The 22,273-nt window shown below is 35.9% G+C and overlaps 1 protein-coding gene and 1 long non-coding RNA gene across 3 annotated transcripts; both read left to right on the forward strand.

Annotated features, from left to right (window-relative positions):
• Window positions 1–1,136: 1,136 nt before the first annotated feature.
• LOC143453320 (uncharacterized) lies at window positions 1,137–3,229 on the forward strand. The gene is made up of 3 exons (XR_013115158.1): window positions 1,137–1,248; window positions 1,612–1,758; window positions 2,702–3,229. It is a non-coding gene; the product is annotated as an uncharacterized LOC143453320 (long non-coding RNA).
• A 2,286-nt stretch (window positions 3,230–5,515) lies between these two features.
• On the forward strand, window positions 5,516–20,970 carry LOC143453309 (uncharacterized). 2 transcript variants are annotated; one of them, XM_076954589.1, is made up of 2 exons: window positions 5,516–15,126; window positions 15,372–20,970. In XM_076954589.1, exon 2 carries the CDS (start codon window positions 18,884–18,886, stop codon window positions 20,201–20,203), a length of 1,320 nt encoding a protein of 439 aa, XP_076810704.1. In that variant the 5' UTR covers window positions 5,516–15,126; window positions 15,372–18,883; the 3' UTR covers window positions 20,204–20,970. The 2 variants fall into 2 exon arrangements, with proteins under 2 accessions (XP_076810704.1, XP_076810705.1); XM_076954590.1 differs by having other exon boundaries at window positions 5,516–12,182; window positions 12,594–20,970.
• Window positions 20,971–22,273: the final 1,303 nt, after the last annotated feature.

Genomic DNA, 22,273 nt, shown 5'->3' on the forward strand with positions numbered 1-22,273 from the left:
AAAAGCGATTACACGGTTTGAAAGAGGAAGGTCCTGCTGTGTCAGAAATGTTTTAGTTGTCAAAATTGACCCATCGTACATCGAGTAATTGTAAAACATTTCAGGCTCATTTTAGAGCTGATTTTGCAAGCATGCAGGTGCATAGTTAATCGCTTCCTGAATGAATTGTAAATTCGTTGTTACTTTTTTGTTGAATGGGAGTTTGATAGTCAGCAACATGTCCAGGGGGGCGTTATCGGAAAAAAGTTTGGGAAACACTGTCTTACACGAATGAAGGGCTACACTATTCCCTTATGTGGAACCGGTAGGCAATTAGCCTAGGCAAGCTTATTCATCGGGACCGGGTAAAACCTGGACACGACGCAATCCGCGGATCGTCCATGGACGGTTGAAAATGGACGATTTTGTGTAAGCGACCATGGACAATTTCATCATTTCCATTATTTTAGGATAAGCTTAAATAGTACATATGATGAAAGTGTCCATGGACGGTTTTGGGATAGGCTTAAATAGTGGATATGATGAAAGCGTCCATAAACGATTTGTTCATAAGCTGAGCTGACAGGAGAGAAGTGACTATCATCGTCCATCCAGATCGAATAAAAACTTGTTTAAAGCAGTGATTTCGAGATCGACCATGAACAATTTTAGGCTAAACTTAAATAGCGTATACGAAAAATCGTCCATAGATTGTTTCGGGATAGGCTTGAATTAGTGGATATGATAAAAGTGTCCATGGACAGTTATGGAATAGGCTTAAATAGTGGAAATGATGAAATTGCCCATGGACGGTTTTGGGATAGGCTAAAACAGTGAATATGATGAAACTTTTGGATATTGTAAGTGTAGGCTATTTTAGATAATTGTTATGTGCTAATGGCAAATTTTTTCGTGGCACTTGGGATAAATGGATGTTTCAGCATAGAAAACATGAAAGGCAACAAGACAGTTTGAATTGTGGCCCAATTGCTTTAAAGCTATTTTTAGAAAGGATGTATCCAAATTTGTGAAGATTAAGTATATAATCACTATTTGGCATCACAATGTATAATTGTGTATATTCCTAAAATTAATTTGGATTTAATGAATTGTGAAAAATAGCTTTTCTATCTATAAGTGGCATATTGCAGGAAGCTCGAAGAACTCTTAACGAAAGTTCTGGCGCGGAACAGATCGACTTGGATACTGATAGCGAGTCCTGCAAAAAGTATCACATGGACTTTGGTAATTTACTGCTCGATTCCACCGGTGAGAGGTTGTTGGGTTTTTAATTAGAACTGCAGTATTTCTAGCATGTTATGACCTTGCTGTTGTTTAAAGTCGTGGAAGTATACCACATAAATTTTCAGAAGAGCACTAATCCATACTATTATGTACAAAGTTAGTGTAAAAGAGATTTATAGAAAAACGACCAACATTTTTAACCTGACTTTAAACAGATTGATGAACTATATTGTTCATTGTTGTATTTGTAACTGGCACATTGTGGATCTTGAATTTTGTTGACTAAATATTTTTAAAAACTGAATACTTCTGTTATTTTGTTTGCTTCTGTTTTCACAACAAAGGATTTTAATGTAAAAATGCAGATATATTTATTTCATTTTGCAGACAATGATGTATTGCTGAGCTTTTGCAACATATGCCACAATCGACACCCATCTGAAGTTTACCAGCAAAAGACAATGGGCATATCTTGCTCATCATATAATACATTAACTTGGGCAGATTTAACCATAATTGCATACAGTTTAGTAGGTATTATTGGAAGTTTGTTTTCAGTTTTACTGTGGTCTTTGCCAAATTCTGAACTTTTCACTTTTAGCTTGATACTTCAACATGACCATGATAATCTCTATTGTTGGACTGAAAAGTCTTCACACGAGTTAAACCTGGCACTGATTCCTTATCATTCGCCTTTGTGCAATTTTGATTGTCACATATTTTTATTTGTTTTTACATTATATTGCCCAAATTTAAAACTTTTTGCTATTCCCAATAAACAGACCTAGCTTCGTTAATGCATTGCAACTGAGTATCGAACACAAGCCATGCACTAAAGTCTGCGTCTCTGTTTGCTCATGATTTTTTTTCAGCTGTTACACTATGTTTCTAAGTTCAGATAATTGTCTACGAGTAAACAGGTCCAGCAAAACAAAACAAGAAAATTTGAAATCACTTTCTAGGTGTTTTATTTTTGCAAGTCATGGTCCCAAACCATCTATAAAAGAACTAAGTTAATGACTTCTGTTTTTTGCTAAGTCGGTTTAACTTTATAGAACACCTATACCATGCTTAAGCATAGGTGGGCAGTACTGCGGTACTATAGCACCGAATTACTTTTTTCAAGAAATTTCAGTCAGTCCCAGTACTCGTTACTTGTCGCGTGAATAGTTAAAATTTTAACAAGTATGTGTTCAAAAACACATTTTAATCCTTAACACCAATTGTAGTATCTGTTGATCTTTTTTAATCTAGAAATGTCAAACAAAATTGCAAACGAGTAATCTTTACCGCAGCAAATATTGCATTTGCTGCAGCATCTTTTACACAAAAAGTACCGAGCTATTTTAAAACAGTTACCAATGGTACTTTCAAAGTACCAACTTCCCACCTCTGTGCTTAAGAGATCAATTTACAAGATTTGATGTATAAGTGTTTAGTATAAGTATAATGTTTAAGTATATATTGTTTTTTTCAGATTGAACGCAGTCTTTGTTGTCGATGGGTTAATCAGAATTGTGTACCATTGATAGAGCATTTTTCACAGGAATGTTTTTGCAGCACCTGCAAAGCAGCACAGTTATACAATATGTACAGTTAAAAGTTTTTGGAATTGCACTTTATTCAGACCCAGAATGGAAAGCTTGCTGTTCTTGGGTGAAAAATCCCCTGCGCAACAAGATGAAAGAATAGCCATCATATGTCCAATTACTTTAACTTCACCCCCGCGTTCACATTCAAATATTGAGTTGACACAACGCCTTTGAAATACATTAAAATTGAGTTTTTGTTGGATGGACAATGATAATCATTTCTCTCCTGTCACCTCAGCTTATCACAAAAATTGTTCATGGACGCTCTTATCATATTCACTGTTTAAGCCTATCCCAAAACGATCGATGGACAATTTCATCATTTCCATTATTTAAGCCTATTCCATAACTGTCCATGGACACTTTTATCATATCCACTAATTTAACCCTTTGCGGTCCTCTTATTTTTACCGTTTCGGTCACCACAGGTCCGATTTTTTTTAATGCATTTTTGAGTAGTTTTATATGTGTAGATAACGTTTGTGAACTTTTTTTGTCGAAATTATTTTTTAGCGTTTTTATAACAGCCACTTTTCGCAATTTTTTGCTTCATGGTTTTTCTAGATAAAAGGTTTCACAACTTTCAAACAATTCTGACCTATATTCAAACACAAATGCAGATTGTACACAAGTCAAAGTATCACACTGTTGAATTTTTCCGGTGAATTCCTGTGTGACACCCGGCCTACGGTCAGTCTTTGTAGGTCACCTGGGTGTGATATTTTTTGAAAAATTTTCCTTTAACTGTTTGTAAAAGTATTACAAAACTGCAGTGAAAACCAATCAGTCAAATCAAAACTGTCGTCTGTAAGGTAGTAATAAAATACAATAACAAGCAAAATTCCATATTGCTGTGTGCAAGAAATACTACTGGCTTAGCCACTCAAAAAAAGAAATTAACCCTACCAGCACACCTAAAAAAAACCTAAATCTCTCTACGCAGTTTGAACAAAAAATAAAGAAATTTTGGCAGTTTTATGGCACTTTATAACTACTTTAGTTTCAGTTCAAAAGCACCAGAACTAAAGTAGTTCAACATTTACTGACATTTGTTTTTCCACTAATTGAATATATCAGTAATGTTGAACTTATAACAAAAGCAATAGCAGATAACATTATTTGGTGCTTGTACTCAACAACTAAGTCAGCATATAAACCACCAGGGTTATCTTACCTCAATTTTCTGAATTTTAGTAGTGAAGCTGAGCCATACATGTTACTTATCATACCCTATATACACCAAGCAAACTCTATCAAACTAAAGCAAGCCCATCATAAGACATCTTCTAACCCAAAAAATATTTGAAAAAAAAATAAGACAAATCACAATACGATACAGCATAACATATAAATTTTTTATCGATTTTTTAGAACATTTTTTATCGATTTTAGTTCATTTTATATGGGATTTATTACGGTTATTCCCCTAACTGTCGTTAAATTGAAGTTAAGTTTGAACTGGAAAACAGTTAGTAAAACTGGGGTAGTCAGTCAATGTTGCCACTTGTAGGATTTTACCCTTACCCTACGGTAGGGTTTTTTGGTCCCTTGTAGGGTGTAAGGTGACCCTACGGGTTTTTCACATTTATTCATATATTTCCTTTTGTTTAAAGTAAAATAAAAATAAATTCAAATAATAAATTTACTGAATAATGACAAAAGCATATAGTCTAATCTACGTCATCCAAACATTTCATCAAGTACACTTCAAACTTTACGCCGTAAACACAAGGTACTTGAAATACTTATATCTGCGTCAAATATGTCGGTTTAGAATTCCTTGTTTGAATAAGAGCTTAGCACGAACTACGCAGCTTTTCAAACATTACATTATCTAAACTGGAGAAAATACAAAAACTCATGCAAAATGCCAATTTGTATAAATTATTGCAATTATTATCACGACCGCCACAGTGCTTTATTCATGAAAATGTACCCTACAACATAATAATAACTATGTAAAAGTCAAAAGTGAAGTGTGCTACAGAATGGCAGCCTCAAACTTTTTTTTCTGTTCAATATTCAATGCTTTCTTGCCTTTGTGTTTCTAATTGAACAAATATCTGCGTATCGACCAACAAACAATGTCTGCGTATTGACAGCCACGTGTTAACCCTATCCTAACCGGGCTCGCGACTTTACTATTTTAACTAGGTTGTGGCCGACCCTGCACACACATTTTCAATCGTTAATTACTTGAAAACTATACGTCGTAAACTGATCGGATTTTTACATGTTAGTAGCAAAAACATCTGGCTTCCTGTATATATCATAATTGTAAAACTAAAGAAAGAACATTTAGTGTAAATTAAATATTTCTACAAGTGATACATTTCTAGAAGTTTTTCTTGTTTCGCCGCGGCCCCCCGCTGTGCAGAAAACCAGCTTACCGCGCGAAGGGAAGACAAGAGAATAGTTAGTCGAGTTAGTGGTGCGTAAATGAGTAAACGAAAACGATACGCTTCAATGCTGAGAGGGAGCAAAATTATGCTATTATAAATTCAAAAAATTAATTTCAACACTGACAATTAGTATCCACATGAAAATACTGTAAAAATTTTTTTTTTCAAGGCTACATTTGAAGATCCACACAAAAAGTTGAAAAGATCCGGATCCGGATCGCGATCCGCCATTTGAACAACCCCGGTCTAAACGTTTCTTGCCAAATTTCAATAAAAACACATTTCCGTCACAGCAGATTGAACAGAAATGAAGTGATCTTGTTTTGTAGATTTACGACTTTATGTTGCGCGCGCATTGCGATGCATAGGATATCCAATTATATCCATGCATCTTTGCAACAAGGATGTTGCAGTGGGCTTATGAAGTTGTCTAATTTGTCATGGACTGTGGAAAGGAGTAGGCGGTGTGTACTATGTTAATTTGCTTATGCCTCAAGGCATGTAGTGTTGGTGCAGAGTAAACCATTTTTAAGAAAAAAAGCCTAAGTATCGGGTACCGTAGCCTACTCAAGTACTGGTATGAGCTTGTAATGAAATGATTGTTTATCGTTCCTTAGCCTGTAAGGACGATCACTTCAATTACAATGTTTGTCTGTAGAATTGCTTAATGTCCTCGAAGTGAAATGAGTCTCAGGTCGTTGTTTCGCTTCTCTTAATCTTAGAATCAATTGTATACCATGACAACTGTATAAACTGGTTATATTGTTTCTTGTTTAAACGATTACATTAAATAAGACATTGTGACAGCTACATAATAAAGTCGACCACTTTCTATGGTTAACTTCGTAGACTGTAACGCATTGAACAACTATGAATAACAACACACGCAAAGCAGGCATGCACGACATTTTTTTCACGACTTAATACGATAAGCAGAGAGGAATCGATTACGTAACGCAATGTTTTGCTTTGCCGATTTCCGTAAACAAGTATTCTATGCGGCATTCGATTTGCAAGCAATTTTATAATATCATCACAAGCTAGAAATAGAACCTTTTAAAAAACAAACAACCAAATGTACTGATTAGTAAGTAATAGTTAAGTAGTAGACTGTGACTCTGTGATAAAGCATCAGATATATCAATGAATAAAATCTTTTGTATAAATGTCCGCTACTTATACAATGGATCACCAAGAACACAGTTATACCAACTCATTAGGCTAAAAAGGGGAAACGCAGAAGCTCTATTTGCTGCCTTGGAAGAAGCATTGGTTAAAGACAAACTCACATGGCAACAAGTGGTTGGATATGCTTCAGATGGAGAAAATTTCATGCAAGGTGGTAGTAATTCATTTTTAACACGGATGTTAGAAAATATTCCTGATATTTTTGTATTCAAGTGTTACTGCCCTAGCATCCATCTAGTGGCAAATCATGCTGGCAAAAAGCTTTCAAAAACAGCTGAACAACTTGTGCAAGACATCTATAATAATTATTTCAAAAATTCATCCAGCAGACAGGAGTCATTGAAATAATTTCAGCATTTTTGCAAAACGGAACCACACAAGATGTTGAAAACGTGTCAAACCTGGTGGCTTTCTTTACAAATGTGCACCTCAAGGATAGTAGAACAATGGAAACCACTGCAATTGTTTTTTACTGCAGAGGTATTTGAAAGATCAATTAGCAACTGCTGAAAGAGTGCTCAATGGTCTAAAACAGGAGTGTCAAACTCAATCGCACCAGGGGCTAAATCTGAAAACTTATTTAACGCCGCGGGCCGTAAGGATGAAACTTGATTGTACGTTTCGTAACTTGACGTGATTTGATTGAACGTTTCGCTACACCAGTACATGAATTGGAACAGGCTGCGAAATAACACCAAGTTTTTGATGTTTAAAGCTCGGTGTATTATTCTTCTTCGAATACGAGTCGCACAAATACCGACGGAAAAAAGGAAAAATACGTCGCACTCGATAATATACCCTACCAAAAAGTAAAATGAAAGCTCACCTACCACGAAGTAGGCTTATTATTGAAAACAAGACTTTGGGGAAAACCAGTGTATTTCACAGAAATTAGGCCGCACAATCAGTTGGAACAACGTGAATTGAAAATTCTGTTGTTACATTTGTGCTGCATTGTACAATGTTTAAAGAAGCCGCTCTCAAATATGAGCACAAAGTAGACCGATAAAATGAATATGTAAAAAATTAATATGTTACGCGGCTTACGGTATGCTATAACTATAAGCTCATACACAGAAATTCAGTAATAAGATTCTGTCAAACACGACCATACTACAGGCAGCCTGTATAAAAAAATGAAAATTAAACCGTGCATTTGAAAGTTAAAAAGTTAGAAAATTAAAGCATTCAACTGTCTTCACTTCAGTGGTGCCACTTTATCAGAGCTGGATGTTTCACATCTTTTCATGGAAACAAGTTTGTTGATGTTTGGGGTAAGACTTTGTGTTGCGGAAATTCTTAAAATGGACTGTAGGTGTTCGTCAGTAAGACGACTTCTGTGTGATGTTTTGTTAATCTTCATCACAGAAAACAACTGTTCACATAGATACCAAACATACACAAGGTTCGAGCGGCATGTAGACGGAGATGGGACATTGTTTCAGGAATAAAGCGAATAAATTTTGTAGGCCCCACAGTGCCGTACTTTGCTTTTAGTGTCCCATTACACTGCAGTTCTATAAGCTCCATCTGAATATTTGCAGGGGCAGTTTCTACGTCAACTGCAAATGGATTGCGCAGCAGCTCAAAATTACTTTTCTGTGCTTCAAAGTCACCAAAACGTCGTGCAAACTCGGAGCGAAGTTCGCTCAATTTTTCGGCGAAGTGTGCTTTTGGGAATGTCGTAGGACAGAGTTGGTTGAACATTACCTGGCAACAGGAAAAGTGAGATAAGTTGCATTGGTGCATTTGTGCCTCCCATAAGCGCAAATTTACCTGAAACGCCTTTACTGCGTCATACATATCAATAATCATACAGCCCCGTCCCTGAAGCTGAACATTCAACGCGCTGAGATGAGAACTTATGTCAGCCAGAAATGCCAAGTTGCATCTCCAGATTTCACTACGGAGTATAGTAGTGTCTTTTTCTTTGCTTTGTAGAAACTGACAGATTTCCTCTCTCAGCTCAAACACTCTGTTGAGAACTTTTTGCCGGCTTAGCCATCTCACCTCGGTATGATAAGGCAAGTCGCCAAACTCTGAATCTAACTCCAGCAGAAAAGATGTAAATTGTCGGTGGTTTAAACCTTTAGCTCTGATAAAGTTTACGGTTTGTATTACCGTGTTCATTACGTTTTCCATTTTTAGTATATTTCCGCACAACGCTTCTTGATGTATGATGCAGTGATATGCTGTTAACTTACCAGAACAGTTCTCTTGCTGCATCTTTAACCGTATTCTTCCCACCAGTCCTTTTTTCTCACCACACATCGCCGGTGCCCCATCTGTTGTAAGCCCAACAAGTTTGTCCAATGGAAGGTTTATGTCGGTTAGACATTGACATAGCCTACATTTTGAAATTTGTCTTTCCCTGTCGTGGTCCCATGCATTGATTTAATGCCCATTACTTCCTCTGTAACGCATAATTTGCAATCTACTCCACGGAGAAAAATAGCCAGCTGTGCCGTATCAGTCACGTCGGTACTTTCATCAACGGCGAGAGAATAAGCAACAAAGCTTTTACCCTTTTCAATCAATTGCGTTTTTACATCAGTTGCCATCTCGCAGACTCTATCAACAATTGTATTTCTGCTAAGGCTTACATTTGCCAACAACTTCGTTTTCTCTGGACACAAAAGGTCGCACGATTTCATCATAGAGTCTTTCAAAAATTCTCCTTCTGTAAAAGGTTTGGCTGCTTTGGCTATATCCTCTGCCAGTACAAAACTTGTTTTCACAGCAGCTTCACTTTGGGATTGCGCTTTGGTGAAAAATGTCTGCTGCGTTGTCAGATTTTAACTCTTCTACCTTCCGCAGTTTCTGATCTGCATTTAACTTTTTGAAGCTATCTTGATGTTTGGTTTCATAGTGTCGTTTTAGGTTTTATTCCTTAATTACTGCGACACTATCGCCACAAATGAAACAAACGGTTTTCCTGAGATGCTATTGAACATATATACTCCGCTTCCCAGCAGTCCTGAAAATATCTGTTCTCAATATCTACTTTCCTTTTGGCCATATTGAAAGCTGCCGTACTATTAGACTTGCCAAAATTAAATTGAGGCTACTGAATAAGAGCAGTTTTCACTGGGCTATTTTTGATTATTCTTCTGTTACGTCATTATGTTGCATTCATCTCCTTCCAAAAGCAATAAAGAATAAACAATCAATAAAGAAAAAGGCAACCCAGATTACAAGCGTTAGATTAAATCTATTTATTGTATCGTATGGTGGAAGAACTGCTGTGCTACTCTCTTGTGCGATTTGTTATAATCTTGTTGCTTGTTTGAAAAAAGTAAGTTATACTGTACAATGATCTCGCGGGCCGGAAATAGTTCAATGTATAAACTAACTTTGCGGGCCAAATTTTATTGTAAACCGGGCCGGATGTGGCCTGCGGGCCGGGAGTTTGACACATATGGTCTAAAAGCACCTTATCTGAGTGCCACTTTTGAATTCATGAACTTTGTTTTAGATGAACGCACTGGGTTGAATCGTCTGTTTCAATCCAATGAATTCCAGCTGCACAATTTTAATCCCGAAGTGGTCCGTGTGATCAAAATGTTTACTTTGAACTTTATGAAGCGATCTTATATCAAAGATAATCATATCCACCGTCTTAATGTTGACGACAGCTCCCGCTGGCTTTCTATCCGAGAGGTTTACCCAGGCTTGATGCGTGACGCGACACTTAATCGAAAGACACTTTATCGAACGACACTTTATCGAACGTCAGTTTATCGAACGACACTTAATCGAACGACAGCTGATCGAACCGACAGTTGATCGAACGACACTTTATCTAACCGATAGTTGATCAAACGACACTTTATCGAACCGACTGTTGATCAAGGCGACAGTTGATCGAATCGACTGTTGCTTCTCCCGCACACAGTCATAGCAAAACGTGGCGTACAGTTGCATTGTTTGCTGTAGAAAATTGAAATTTGATGACTTTTTATAAAAAATGTTCAGCTATCTGTCCATGTTTGTTTAATAAAGTTGGATTTTGTAATTTTTGAGATATTGTGATATTTATATAATTTTGCTCTCTCCGCATTGAAGCGTATTACTCATTTATGCACCAATAACTTGACTAACTATTCTGTTTCGTTTTCTTCTCACAGCGGGGGCGCAGCGTAACAAGAAGAATTTCTAGAAATGTGTCACTTTTAGAAATACCTAATTTACACTAAATTCACTTTCTTTAGTTTTACAGTTATGATGTATACAGGAAGCCAGATCATGTTTCTATTAACCTGTAAAAGTCTCATCAGTCTACGACGCATAGTTTTCTAGTAATTAACGATTGCAAATGTGTGTACGGGGTCGGCCACACCTAGTTTTTTAGTAAACTCGCGAGCCTGGTTAGGATAGGGTTAAAAGAACCACAATTTAACGAAACAACTGACGATATGCACTGTTAAAAGCACGACAACTGACGAAGTGCACATTTCAATCGCATTCATTTAATTACAAGTTGTGTGCAATTGCTCGAAGATAACTTTTATGTCAATATTCGTTGAGTCATAGTTTTCGACTATGCTCTTCAGCCGTTGGTTGACAACGTCGTAGCGCTTCTTCCGAGGTGGGCCAGCAATTCCAGCACTCAATATTCGTTCGTGGAAGATCATCTTGAACCCGGTGGAAGACATTCCAACACCGGATAGGAAATAGAGGTTGACGACGATTCCTGTGACGCAATCGTCCAATCCAAGTAGTTTCGAAATATTCAATGTATTCAGACAAGTGCTGCTCATCGTCGTCACTGAACGTGGCCAGGAAGTCCTCGAACCGTTTTACAACAAGAATTGAAAAAGCTGGTATAAAGACCACTTTCAAGAAGCTACCGGTACTTTGTGTAAAAGTCAGGCAGCGATATGCCCCTTGCTATGAAATTTTGCCTTCAATTCCTTACTCTTTGTATCTATAACGACTAGTCTAGTCTACTGTACAGACAATCTCGTACTTAGTACGAGATACTGGTCTACCGCCTTCGCACCAGTTTTATGGCGTAACAATAGACTAGTACGAAGTACTTATGGCGTAACAATACCACAATTTTTTCAAACAGAGCTAACACTGCAGTTTGAAACTCAATAACAAACGGCGGGCCGTATTCTTGTGATAACTTATTAATATGTTTCGGGCCGGACGATTTCGCATGGCGGGCCGGCCGCCATGCGAAATCGTCAACTTTATGATACAAATATAAAATATAGATATAAAATATAAATCGTTAACTTTATGTTATATACATCACAATTCATTAATGCACACCATTACAAAGACCGCACATCACAATGGCTTATTGTCTCAATGTTTGAGAAACACGCAAAAATCTTGCTTAAAGCTATTGTCAAAGTTTGTCGTTCGATCAACTGTCGGTTTGATCAACTGTGGATTCGATAAAGTGTCGTTCGATCAACTGTCGGTTCGATTAACTGTCGTTCGATAAAGTGTCGTTCGATAAAGTGTTGTTCGATCATCTGTCGGTTCGATTAACTGTCGTTCGATAAAGTGTCGTTCGATAAAGTGTCTTTCGATAAAGTGTCATAGTACTGGCAAGTTTAGATGAACCTATACTCCAATCTCTTTCGCATTTGAAACCATCTGCTATTGTTAACGAAACTTCTTCAATCACTGCTGCAGCCACGATTGCTAGTGGACTTCCTTGCATTACAACTGTGCTCAACGTTAATACACAGCAGATTGACCGACAATGGAGATCACTTTTAGGAGATGAAAATATCATCTCTGAACAATGGAAAGGCAAGTCTTTGAAAATTTTTGGCTTGCTACGAGCAAAATTGTTTCTTATAGACAGGGTTACCATACCGTCCTTATTTCTAAGATTTGTCCTTATTTTAAAGGTCCGTGTCTTAGAAAATATGTTTGTCCCTTTTTCTAAGAAATGTCCTTATTTTCACTTGCGTCCTTATTTTTAGGGCAGAGGTTCGTATTTTGGGCATTTTCAAACCTTTCACTTTGTACCAAAGAGATACCAAAATTAAAAACATGCAGATGGTGTCTTGTTTTTTTTTTTTTTGAAACATTGGTTGCTTTTTCCTGTTGTGCACTGTTTAAGGTGGTATTCATCTTTCGATTCCTGGTCGTCCTTATTTTTGAGTTGAGACCGATGGTAACCTTGCTTATAGAACTCTGGCAACATTTGTGCTGCAGGTAGCTGCTCTTCCACCGAGTACTGCAGTGGTGGAAAGAACATTCTCAAAGCTGAACTTAAACAAAACCAAACTGCGAAACCATTTTGGTGTAAATACTCTTGAGGCAATTATAAAAGTGAGTGAGAAATTTTCGGATAATTTTGACGTCACACCAAGACTAGCTTGGCTGCATGCGAATGCTAGACGATCATATATGAATAAATATTCTGCTGATGATCGTGCTGCTGCGGAAGAGGTGGAATTTATGGACAATCATGATTTTTGTTTTTGATCTCAGAAGATCACTGCCTAATTACTTTCTTAGACAACTTTGTGATTTGTATTCATAAATGTTTGTCATTTGATAATGGTACAGTAACTGTGGGAGACAATGTGTGTTTGAGTGTGTTTGAGACAATGTGTTAACTAGCCTAATTGCACGTATGATACGGTAACTAGCTTACTTGTTGTAATGTATCATTTCCGTGATTTTAACACTATGTGTCTATGACAAGTGCTTTAATGTTTTGCAGTATTCCACTAACTGTAAAATTAATATTGCAATTGTTTAATGTTTTTGTGATGTTAGTTATGACATTTGGCAGTCTGATGGACCTGTAAAGGAATGTTTTTTTATCATTTTTGGAAAGAACACAAACATTTACTGGTAGTTTATTTTTTATGCTGTACCGTACTGTGAGTTGTCTTATTTTTTTTTCAAATATTTTTTGGGTTAGAAGATGTCTTATGATGGGCTTGCTTTAGTTTGATAGAGTTTGCTTGGTGTATATAGGGTATGATAAGTAACATGTATGGCACAGCTTCACTACTAAAATTCAGAAAATTGAGGTAAGATAACCCTGGTGGTTTATATTCTGACTTAGTTGTTGAGTACAAGCACCAAATAATGTTATCTGCTATTGCTTTTGTTATAAGTTCAACATTACTGATATATTCAATTAGTGGAAAAACAAATGTCAGTAAATGTTGAACTACTTTAGTTCTGGTGCTTTAAAACTGAAACTAAAGTAGTTATAAAGTGCCATAAAACTGCCAAAATTTCTTTATTTTTTGTTCAAACTGCGTAGAGAGATTTAGGTTTTTTTTAGGTGTGCTGGTAGGGTTAATTTCTTTTTTTGAGTGGCTAAGCCAGTAGTATTTCTTGCACACAGCAATATGGAATTTTGCTTGTTATTGTATTTTATTACTACCTTACAGACGACAGTTTTGATTTGACTGATTGGTTTTCACTGCAGTTTTGTAATACTTTTACAAACAGTTAAAGGAAAATTTTTCAAAAAATATCACACCCAGGTGACCTACAAAGACTGACCGTAGGCCGGGTGTCACACAGGAATTCACCGGAAAAATTCAACAGTGTGATACTTTGACTTGTGTACAATCTGCATTTGTGTTTGAATATACGTCAGAATTGTTTGAAAGTTGTGAAACCTTTTATCTAGAAAAACCATGAAGCAAAAAATTGCGAAAAGTAGCTGTTATAAAAACGCTAAAAAATAATTTCGACAAAAAAAGTTCACAAACGTTATCTACACATATAAAACTACTCAAAAATGCATTAAAAAAAATCGGACCTGTGGTGACCAAAACGGTAAAAAAAAAGAGGACCGCAAAGGGTTAAATTAGTGGATATGATAAAAGTGTCCATGGACAGTTATGGAATAGGCTTAAATAATGGAAATGATGAAATTGTCCATCGATGGTTTTGGGATAGGCTTAAACAGTGAATATGATAAGAGCGTCCATGAACAATTTTTGTGATAAGCTGAGGTGACAGGAGAGAAATGATTATCATTGTCCATCCAACAAAAACTCAATTTTAATGTATTTCAAAGGCGTTGTGTCAACTCAATATTTGAATGTGAACGCGGGGGTGAAGTTAAAGTAATTGGACATATGATGGCTATTCTGTCATCTTGTTGCGCAGGGGATTTTTCACCCAAGAACAGCAAGCTTTCCATTCTGGGTCTGAATAAAGTGCAATTCCAAAAACTTTTAACTGTACATATTGTATAACTGTGCTGCTTTGCAGGTGCTGCAAAAACATTCCTGTGAAAAATGCTCTATCAATGGTACACAATTCTGATTAACCCATCGACAACAAAGACTGCGTTCAATCTGAAAAAAACAATATATACTTAAACATTATACTTATATTAAAAACTTATACATCAAATCTTGTAAAATGATCTCTTAAGCACAGAGGTGGGAAGTTGGTACTTTGAAAGTACCATTGGTAACTGTTTTAAAATAGCTCGGTACTTTTTGTGTAAAAGATGCTGCAGCAAATGCAATATTTGCTGCGGTAAAGATTACTCGTTTGCAATTTTGTTTGACATTTCTAGATTAAAAAAGATCAACAGATACTACAATTGGTGTTAAGGATTAAAATGTGTTTTTGAACACATATTTGTTAAAATTTTAACTATTCACGCGACAAGTAACGAGTACTGGGACTGACTGAAATTTCTTGAAAAAAGTAATTCGGTACTATAGTACCGCAGTACTGCCCACCTATGCTTAAGCATGGTATAGGTCTGGGTATTCCAACCTTTTATTATAGTGGGCCGCATTGTCACTTGAAATAATTCAATGGGCCGCAGAACCTATTAAATTTCAAGAAAAATGGGTACATAAAGAGCTGACTGGTACATTTTATTTAGGCTAAGATTCAAAGTTCAAAAAACTACTTGGAGTGAAAATGACTAGCGGGCCGCACAAAAATCTCAGGTGGGCCACACTGTGGCCCGCGGGCCGCAGGTTGGACATCCCTGGTATAGGTGTTCTATAAAGTTAAACCGACTTAGCAAAAAACAGAAGTCATTAACTTAGTTCTTTTATAGATGTTTTGGGACCATGACTTGCAAAAATAAAACACCTAGAAAGTGATTTCAAATTTTCTTGTTTTGTTTTGCTGGACCTGTTTACTCGTAGACAATTATCTGAACTTAGAAACATAGTGTAACAGCTGAAAAAAAATCATGAGCAAACAGAGACGCAGACTGACTTTAGTGCATGGCTTGTGTTCAATACTCAGTCGCAATGCATTAACGAAGCTAGGTCTGTTTATTGGGAATAGCAAAAAGTTTAAATTTGGGCAATATGATATAAAAACAAATAAAAATATGTGACAATCAAAATTGCACAAAGGCTAGTTTGGTAACCAGGGGATCGAATGATAAGGAATCAGTGCCAGGTTTAACTCGTGTGAAGACTTTTCAGTCCAACAATAGAGATTATCATGGTCATGTTGAAGTATCAAGCTAAAAGCGAAAAGTTCAGAATTTGGCAAAGACTATAGTAAAACTGAAAACAAACTTCCAATAATACCTACTAAACTGTATGCAATTATGGTTAAATCTGCCCAAGTTAAAGTATTATATGATGAGCAAGATTTACCCATTGTCTTTTGCTGGTCAACTTCAGATTGGTGTTGATTGTGGCATATGTTGCAAAAGCTCAGCAATACATCATAGTCTGCAAAATGAAATAAAAATATCTGCATTTTTACATTAAAATCCTTTGTTGTGAAAACAGAAGCAAACAAAATAACAGAAGTATTCAGTTTTTAAAAATATTTAGTCAACAAAATTCAAGATCCACAATGTGCCAGTTACAAATACAACAATGAACAAAATAGTTCATCAATCTGTTTAAAGTCAGGTTAAAAATGTTGGTCGTTTTTCTATAAATCTCTTTTACACTAACTTTGTACATAATAGTATAGATTAGTGCTCTTCTGAAAATTTATGTGGTATACTTCCACGACTTTAAACAACAGCAAGGTCATAACATGCTACAAATACTGCAGTTCTAATTAAAAACCCAACAACCTCTCACCAGTGGAATCGAGCAGTAAAGTACCAAAGTCCATGTGATACTTTTTGCAGGACTCGCTATCAGTATCGAAGTCAATCTGTTCCTCGCCAGAACTTTCGTTAAGAATTCTTCGAGCTTCCTGCAATATGCCACTTATAGATAGAAAAGCTATTTTTCACAATTCATTAAATCCAAATTAATTTTAGGAATATACACAATTATACATTGTGATGCCAAATAGTGATTATATACTTAATCTTCACAAATTTGGATACATCCTTTCTAAAAATAGCTTTAAAGCAATTGGGCCACAATTCAAACTGTCTTGTTGCCTTTCATGTTTTCTATGCTGAAACATCCATTTATCCCAAGTGCCACGAAAAAATTTGCCATTAGCACATAACAATTATCTAAAATAGCCTACACTTACAATATCCAAAAGTTTCATCATATTCACTGTTTTAGCCTATCCCAAAACCGTCCATGGACAATTTCATCATTTCCATTATTTAAGCCTATTCCATAACTGTCCATGGACACTTTTATCATATCCACTAATTCAAGCCTATCCCGAATCAATCTATGGACGATTTTTCGTATACGCTATTTAAGCTTAGCCTAAAATTGTTCATGGTCGATCTCGAAATCACTGCTTTAAACAAGTTTTTATTGGATGGACGATGATAGTCACTTCTCTCCTGTCAGCTGAGCTTATGAACAAATCTTTTATGGACGCTTTCATAATATCCACTATTTAAGCCTATCCCAAAACCGTCCATGGACACTTTCATCATATGTACTATTTAAGCTTATCCTAAAATTGTAATCCTAAAATAATGGAAATGATGAAATTGTCCATGGTCGCTTACACAAAAATCGTCCATTTTCAACCGTCCATGGACGATCCGCGGATTGCGTCGTGTCCAGGTTTTACCCGGTCCCGATGAATAAGCTTGCCTCGGCTAATTGCCTACCGGTTCCGCCTAAGGGAATAGTGTAGCCCTTCATTCGTGTAAGAGTTGCATGATTCAATGAAAGTGATTGATACATATTTTTTACAAAAGCAGGTGTTAATGTGAAAGACACCAAAAGAAATGTTATGAAACCTAATATAAACCACATCTAATATCTACCATACCTTTCAAACTTATTCGGATGTTCTACGAAAGTAATCATTATGAGTAATGACTTAGATATTGCTAAGTAAAAAAAATTGTTTGTTTGCTGCCGGTAACCAATTTCGTGTTGTTTTATCACAGTTTTGTAAAAGTTTTGTATCACAGTTTTGGAAAAGATTGTACAAAAATACAACTATTTCAACATATAAGATTTGAAGTTTTCTGATAAAGAAAACAAAAATTGTAAAATAATTAAAAGTAATATTGGATATTTGAGGGAAAAGACAAAGGAAAACATTTTTGCAGCACAGTTTGTGATAAGTCTTCTAAAAAACTCAAACTTGAATTCCCCATTCAAGGACTCACACTGTTAAGCAGCCATATCAATGCCGGATTTGTTGCAAATTATTTTAACAAAACAGCAGTTTGCAACATCATGTGAAAGTCCACACTGGAGAGCGCCCTTTTCAATGCGATGTTAGCTACAGATCATTGTCATGACACAGCGGTTTGCAGCGTCATATGAAAGTCCACACTGGAGAGCGCATTTATCAATGTCAGATTTGTTGCTAATCATATTCACACAACATTTTCAGAAAATAGCAATTGACTGTGTCATATGAAATATCACACTGTTTAGAGTACTTGCGACGTTTGCTGCAATTCATTTACACAAAGCGGTTATTTGCAGTGTCACAGTTGCACACGGTTGCAGTGTCATGACAATTCACAGCATAAAGCTACCACATCAGTGTCCTAATTGTGAGAAGTCGTTTAAGTTGAAGGCACAATTGTTTCAAATTTTTTTTTCTCATTATATTTGTATTTTTTTTGAAAGTTCGCAACAAAGCATGACCTCAGAAATAATGACACTTTGACAAGCTGTTTGGACATAAATCTACTTTTAAAAAATCATTTCCATGTTATTTTAACAGAATCTGTTCTTCAGCGAATCGTGGGTTTTCACCATTTGTGCTGCAACATTTCAAGATTGTTTTCAAATTTTGGTGCATAAATGCTGTAATTTGAATAAGGTTAAGAAAATATTTGTACCCAACCCAATCCCAAACTCACAACTACTTCTACTATTGACCGACTTTCAAACTTTTCATTTGAGTTTATGTAAAGTTTTCAGTTAACATGTTAATTTGATCTGTTATGAATGGAGATGTTATAATCATAAAATTAATCTTTAACTTAAATTTTATCTTTATCTTAACAGGTACTTGATATTACCTACAATTTTTTCAGTTTTGCATATTCATTTACTTCCCCAGCAAGTTTTGTCAGTTTTGAAATTTTCTGGTAAAGAAAAGACAAATTGCAAAACCATTAAAACCAATATTGGATATTTGATGGCAACTAAGGAAAAAGACAAAGGAAAGCATTTTTGCTGCACAGTTTGTGAAAAATCTTATAAAACAAAATCAAACTTAAATGTTCATTTAAGGAATCACACTAGAGAGCAGCTATATCAATGTCGGATTTGTTGCAAATCATTTTCACGAAACTACACTTTGCAGCATCATATGAAAGTCCATACTGGAGAGCGCCCTTATCAATGCGATGTTTGCTGTAAATCATTTTCTGGAAAGGACAATTTGCAGAAACATATGAAAGTCCACACTGGAGAGCGCAATTATCAATGCGATGTTTGCTGTAAATCATTTTCACAGCATGGTAATTTACAGTCTCATATGAAAGTCCATACTGGAGAGCGCCCTTATCAATGCGATGTTTGCTGTAAATCATTTTCGCATAATGGCACTTTGCAGTCTCATATGAAAGTCCATACTGGAGAGCGCCCTTATCAATGCGATGTTTGTTTGAAATCATTTTCGCAACATGGCACTTTGCACCATCATATGAAAGTCCATATTGGAGAGCGCCCTTATCAATGCGATGTTTGCTGTAAATCATTTTCGCATAATGGCACTTTGCAGTCTCATATGAAAGTGCATACTGGAGAACGCCCTTATCAATGCGATGTTTGTTTGAAATCATTTTCACGAACCAGCACTTTGCAGTCTCATATGAAAGTCCACACTGGAGAGCGCAATTATCAATGCGATGTTTGCTGTAAATCATTTTCTGGAAAGGACAATTTGCAGTCTCATATGAAAGTACATACTGGAGAACGCCCTTATCAATGCGATGTTTGTTTGAAATCATTTTCACGAATCAGCACTTTGCAGTCTCATATGAAAGTCCACACTGGAGAGCGCAATTATCAATGCGATGTTTGCTGTAAATCATTTTCGCGGCGTGGTACTTTGCACCATCATATGAAAGTCCATATTGGAGAGCGCTCTTATCAATGCGATGTTTGCTGTAAATCATTTTCTGGAAATGGCAACTTGCATCGTCATATGAAAGTCCACACTGGAGAGCGCCCTTATCAATGCGATGTTTGCTGTAAATCATTTTCACGAAATGGCACTTTGCAGTCTCATATGAAAGTCCACACTGGAGAGCGCTCTTATCAATGCGATGTTTGCTGTAAATCATTTTCGCAAAGCAGCAATTTGAAAAGTCATATGAAAGTCCACACTAGAGAGCGCAATTATCGATGTGATGTTTGTTTCAAAACATTTTCCCAAAACAGTAGTTTGCATCGTCACATGAAAGTCCACATTGGAGAGCGATCTTATCAAAGCAAAGTTTGTTCCAAATAATTTTCAGAAAACTGCAGTTTGCAAAGTCATATGAAAGTGCAAATTGGACAGCGCTTTTATCAATGTGATGTTTGCTGCAAATGATTTTGCAAAACAACAATTTGCAGCATCTAATGAAAATCCACACTGGACGGCGTTCTTATCAACGCAAAATTTCGCTATCAATGCGATGTTCGTTTGAACTCATTTTCACGAAACAGCCACTTGCAGCGTTATATGAAAGTACACACTGATGGAGAGCGTAATTAATCAATTTTTAGTTTTGTTGTTAATCAGATCTACTATAAGTGTAGATGTGGTAATGTTTTGGTATTTGTTAACATTTAAAGTTACAGTAACATTAAGATTAATACTTACACCACATAAAGCTAGTTTGTTGATTTGCCATTTATGCCAATGATTGTTATGTTTTGGGCCATAAAGATCTTGTTTCATTTTTAAACATTTGCAAAATTCACATTACAAACTATGAACCAATTTAATATGTTTTTCTCGTTTTGGTTTGATTTTTGCATATTTCAATGTCTTTGAATTGATGTATTAATTTTTCCAGTTTCTTTATGTTTCTGTATTCACATCATATGCATTTTCCTGCTATTCACATTCATTTTCTTAGCAATTAGGTCATAAGTATAAATCGCACCACATTCAACTGTGGAGTGTCAACCCGAGCAATGAGTGATCTGATATCACAAGGACTTTGCTTTGCCCCAAAGAAAAATAAGAATAAAAGTGAGCACACTATTTTATGAATTAGATAAATTATTCTCCAAAGAGAGCAAAGTTGTCAGTAGGCCTATATTACTGCAGTTAATTGAAATAGACCTAAAAATAATTTGCACCCATCCCAAAGCTCTTACAACTACTTCTAAAGCTGATTGACCGTCAAACTTTACCTTGGAATTTGTTTGATGTTTTCAGTTTACGCCTTAATTCTGTTTTAAATGTAGATGATACGATCATAAAAACTTTGTTTAGTGAACCTTTTTATTTTTGGTGTTTGTTTACATACAGAGTTATTGTAATGTTAGTGTTGAAAATGCTTTCGCATCAGCACTACTGCTTTGCTGCACATAGCAATGCCATCACATGTTGTTGAATGCGTCTTTTCTAAATACTTGTAATAGTTTTGCAATTTATTTGTACCCCCTTCATTTTACAGTTTTGCGCGATCATTTTCTTTCCCCAGCAAATAGGTTACAAATATAAACAATGTCATATATAATTGTGGAATGTCATTCATGTGGTATTAGTCCAACACTACAGTATGTTGAGATTGTTTTTAAAACAATGACCAGTGGTGGTCAAAGTAATCACATAAGTTACTTAAGTAGAAGTTCTGTTATCCCTGAAAAAAGTTTTGAACTACTGAAATAGCAAGTGTTTTGAAGAAGTAATTATTGATATGAAATGAGGTTATGAAAGTACAAATTACCAAGAACTTGTTCAAACCAATACAGCTGCAGGGAAATACATTAATGTATAAAGCTAATTATTTGCAGATAAAACTTTGTCCTTTGTCAGAGTATTTTCATGAAAATCAAGTTGCAGACACTTCATAGATATGTGAATGCTAATGAAATTTATTTTCGATAATTTACAACACTGATAATTTCTTACTTATAAAATATAAGCCAAATTTCTTAATATTTTTTCGTTAACAATTTATTGGCAAAACCATTTTCAAAAAGCTACGCTGGGAGCTGATAATGTGACGTCACATAGCTGGATGGTCTTCAAACATGGTTCAAGCACATATCGCATCAATGAAAAGTTGCTGTCGGAAAACTCATTTCGACGGATGCAGTGAGCGCGTTGGTCAGACTTTCTAAATATTTCTGTAGTAAAAGATGGTTGACTTATAGTGATAGATTGTAATAGTGGCGCAAAATCTACACTAGATTTTTTGACCCAAAAACCCAATTTTAGCTACTTTCACGGCAATTTTTAGCCTAAGTTTGCACGCGACCTAGGACGTTTGGACATTCATGCACTCCAACTGGTAGGGTAATTCCCAGAATTGAAAACAAGAACAAACATACAACTCTCTGATTGGTCTAGCCTGGTATT

The sequence above is a fragment of the Clavelina lepadiformis genome, chromosome 4 (genome assembly GCF_947623445.1).
Source record: "Clavelina lepadiformis chromosome 4, kaClaLepa1.1, whole genome shotgun sequence".
NCBI classification, from domain to species: domain Eukaryota; kingdom Metazoa; phylum Chordata; class Ascidiacea; order Aplousobranchia; family Clavelinidae; genus Clavelina; species Clavelina lepadiformis.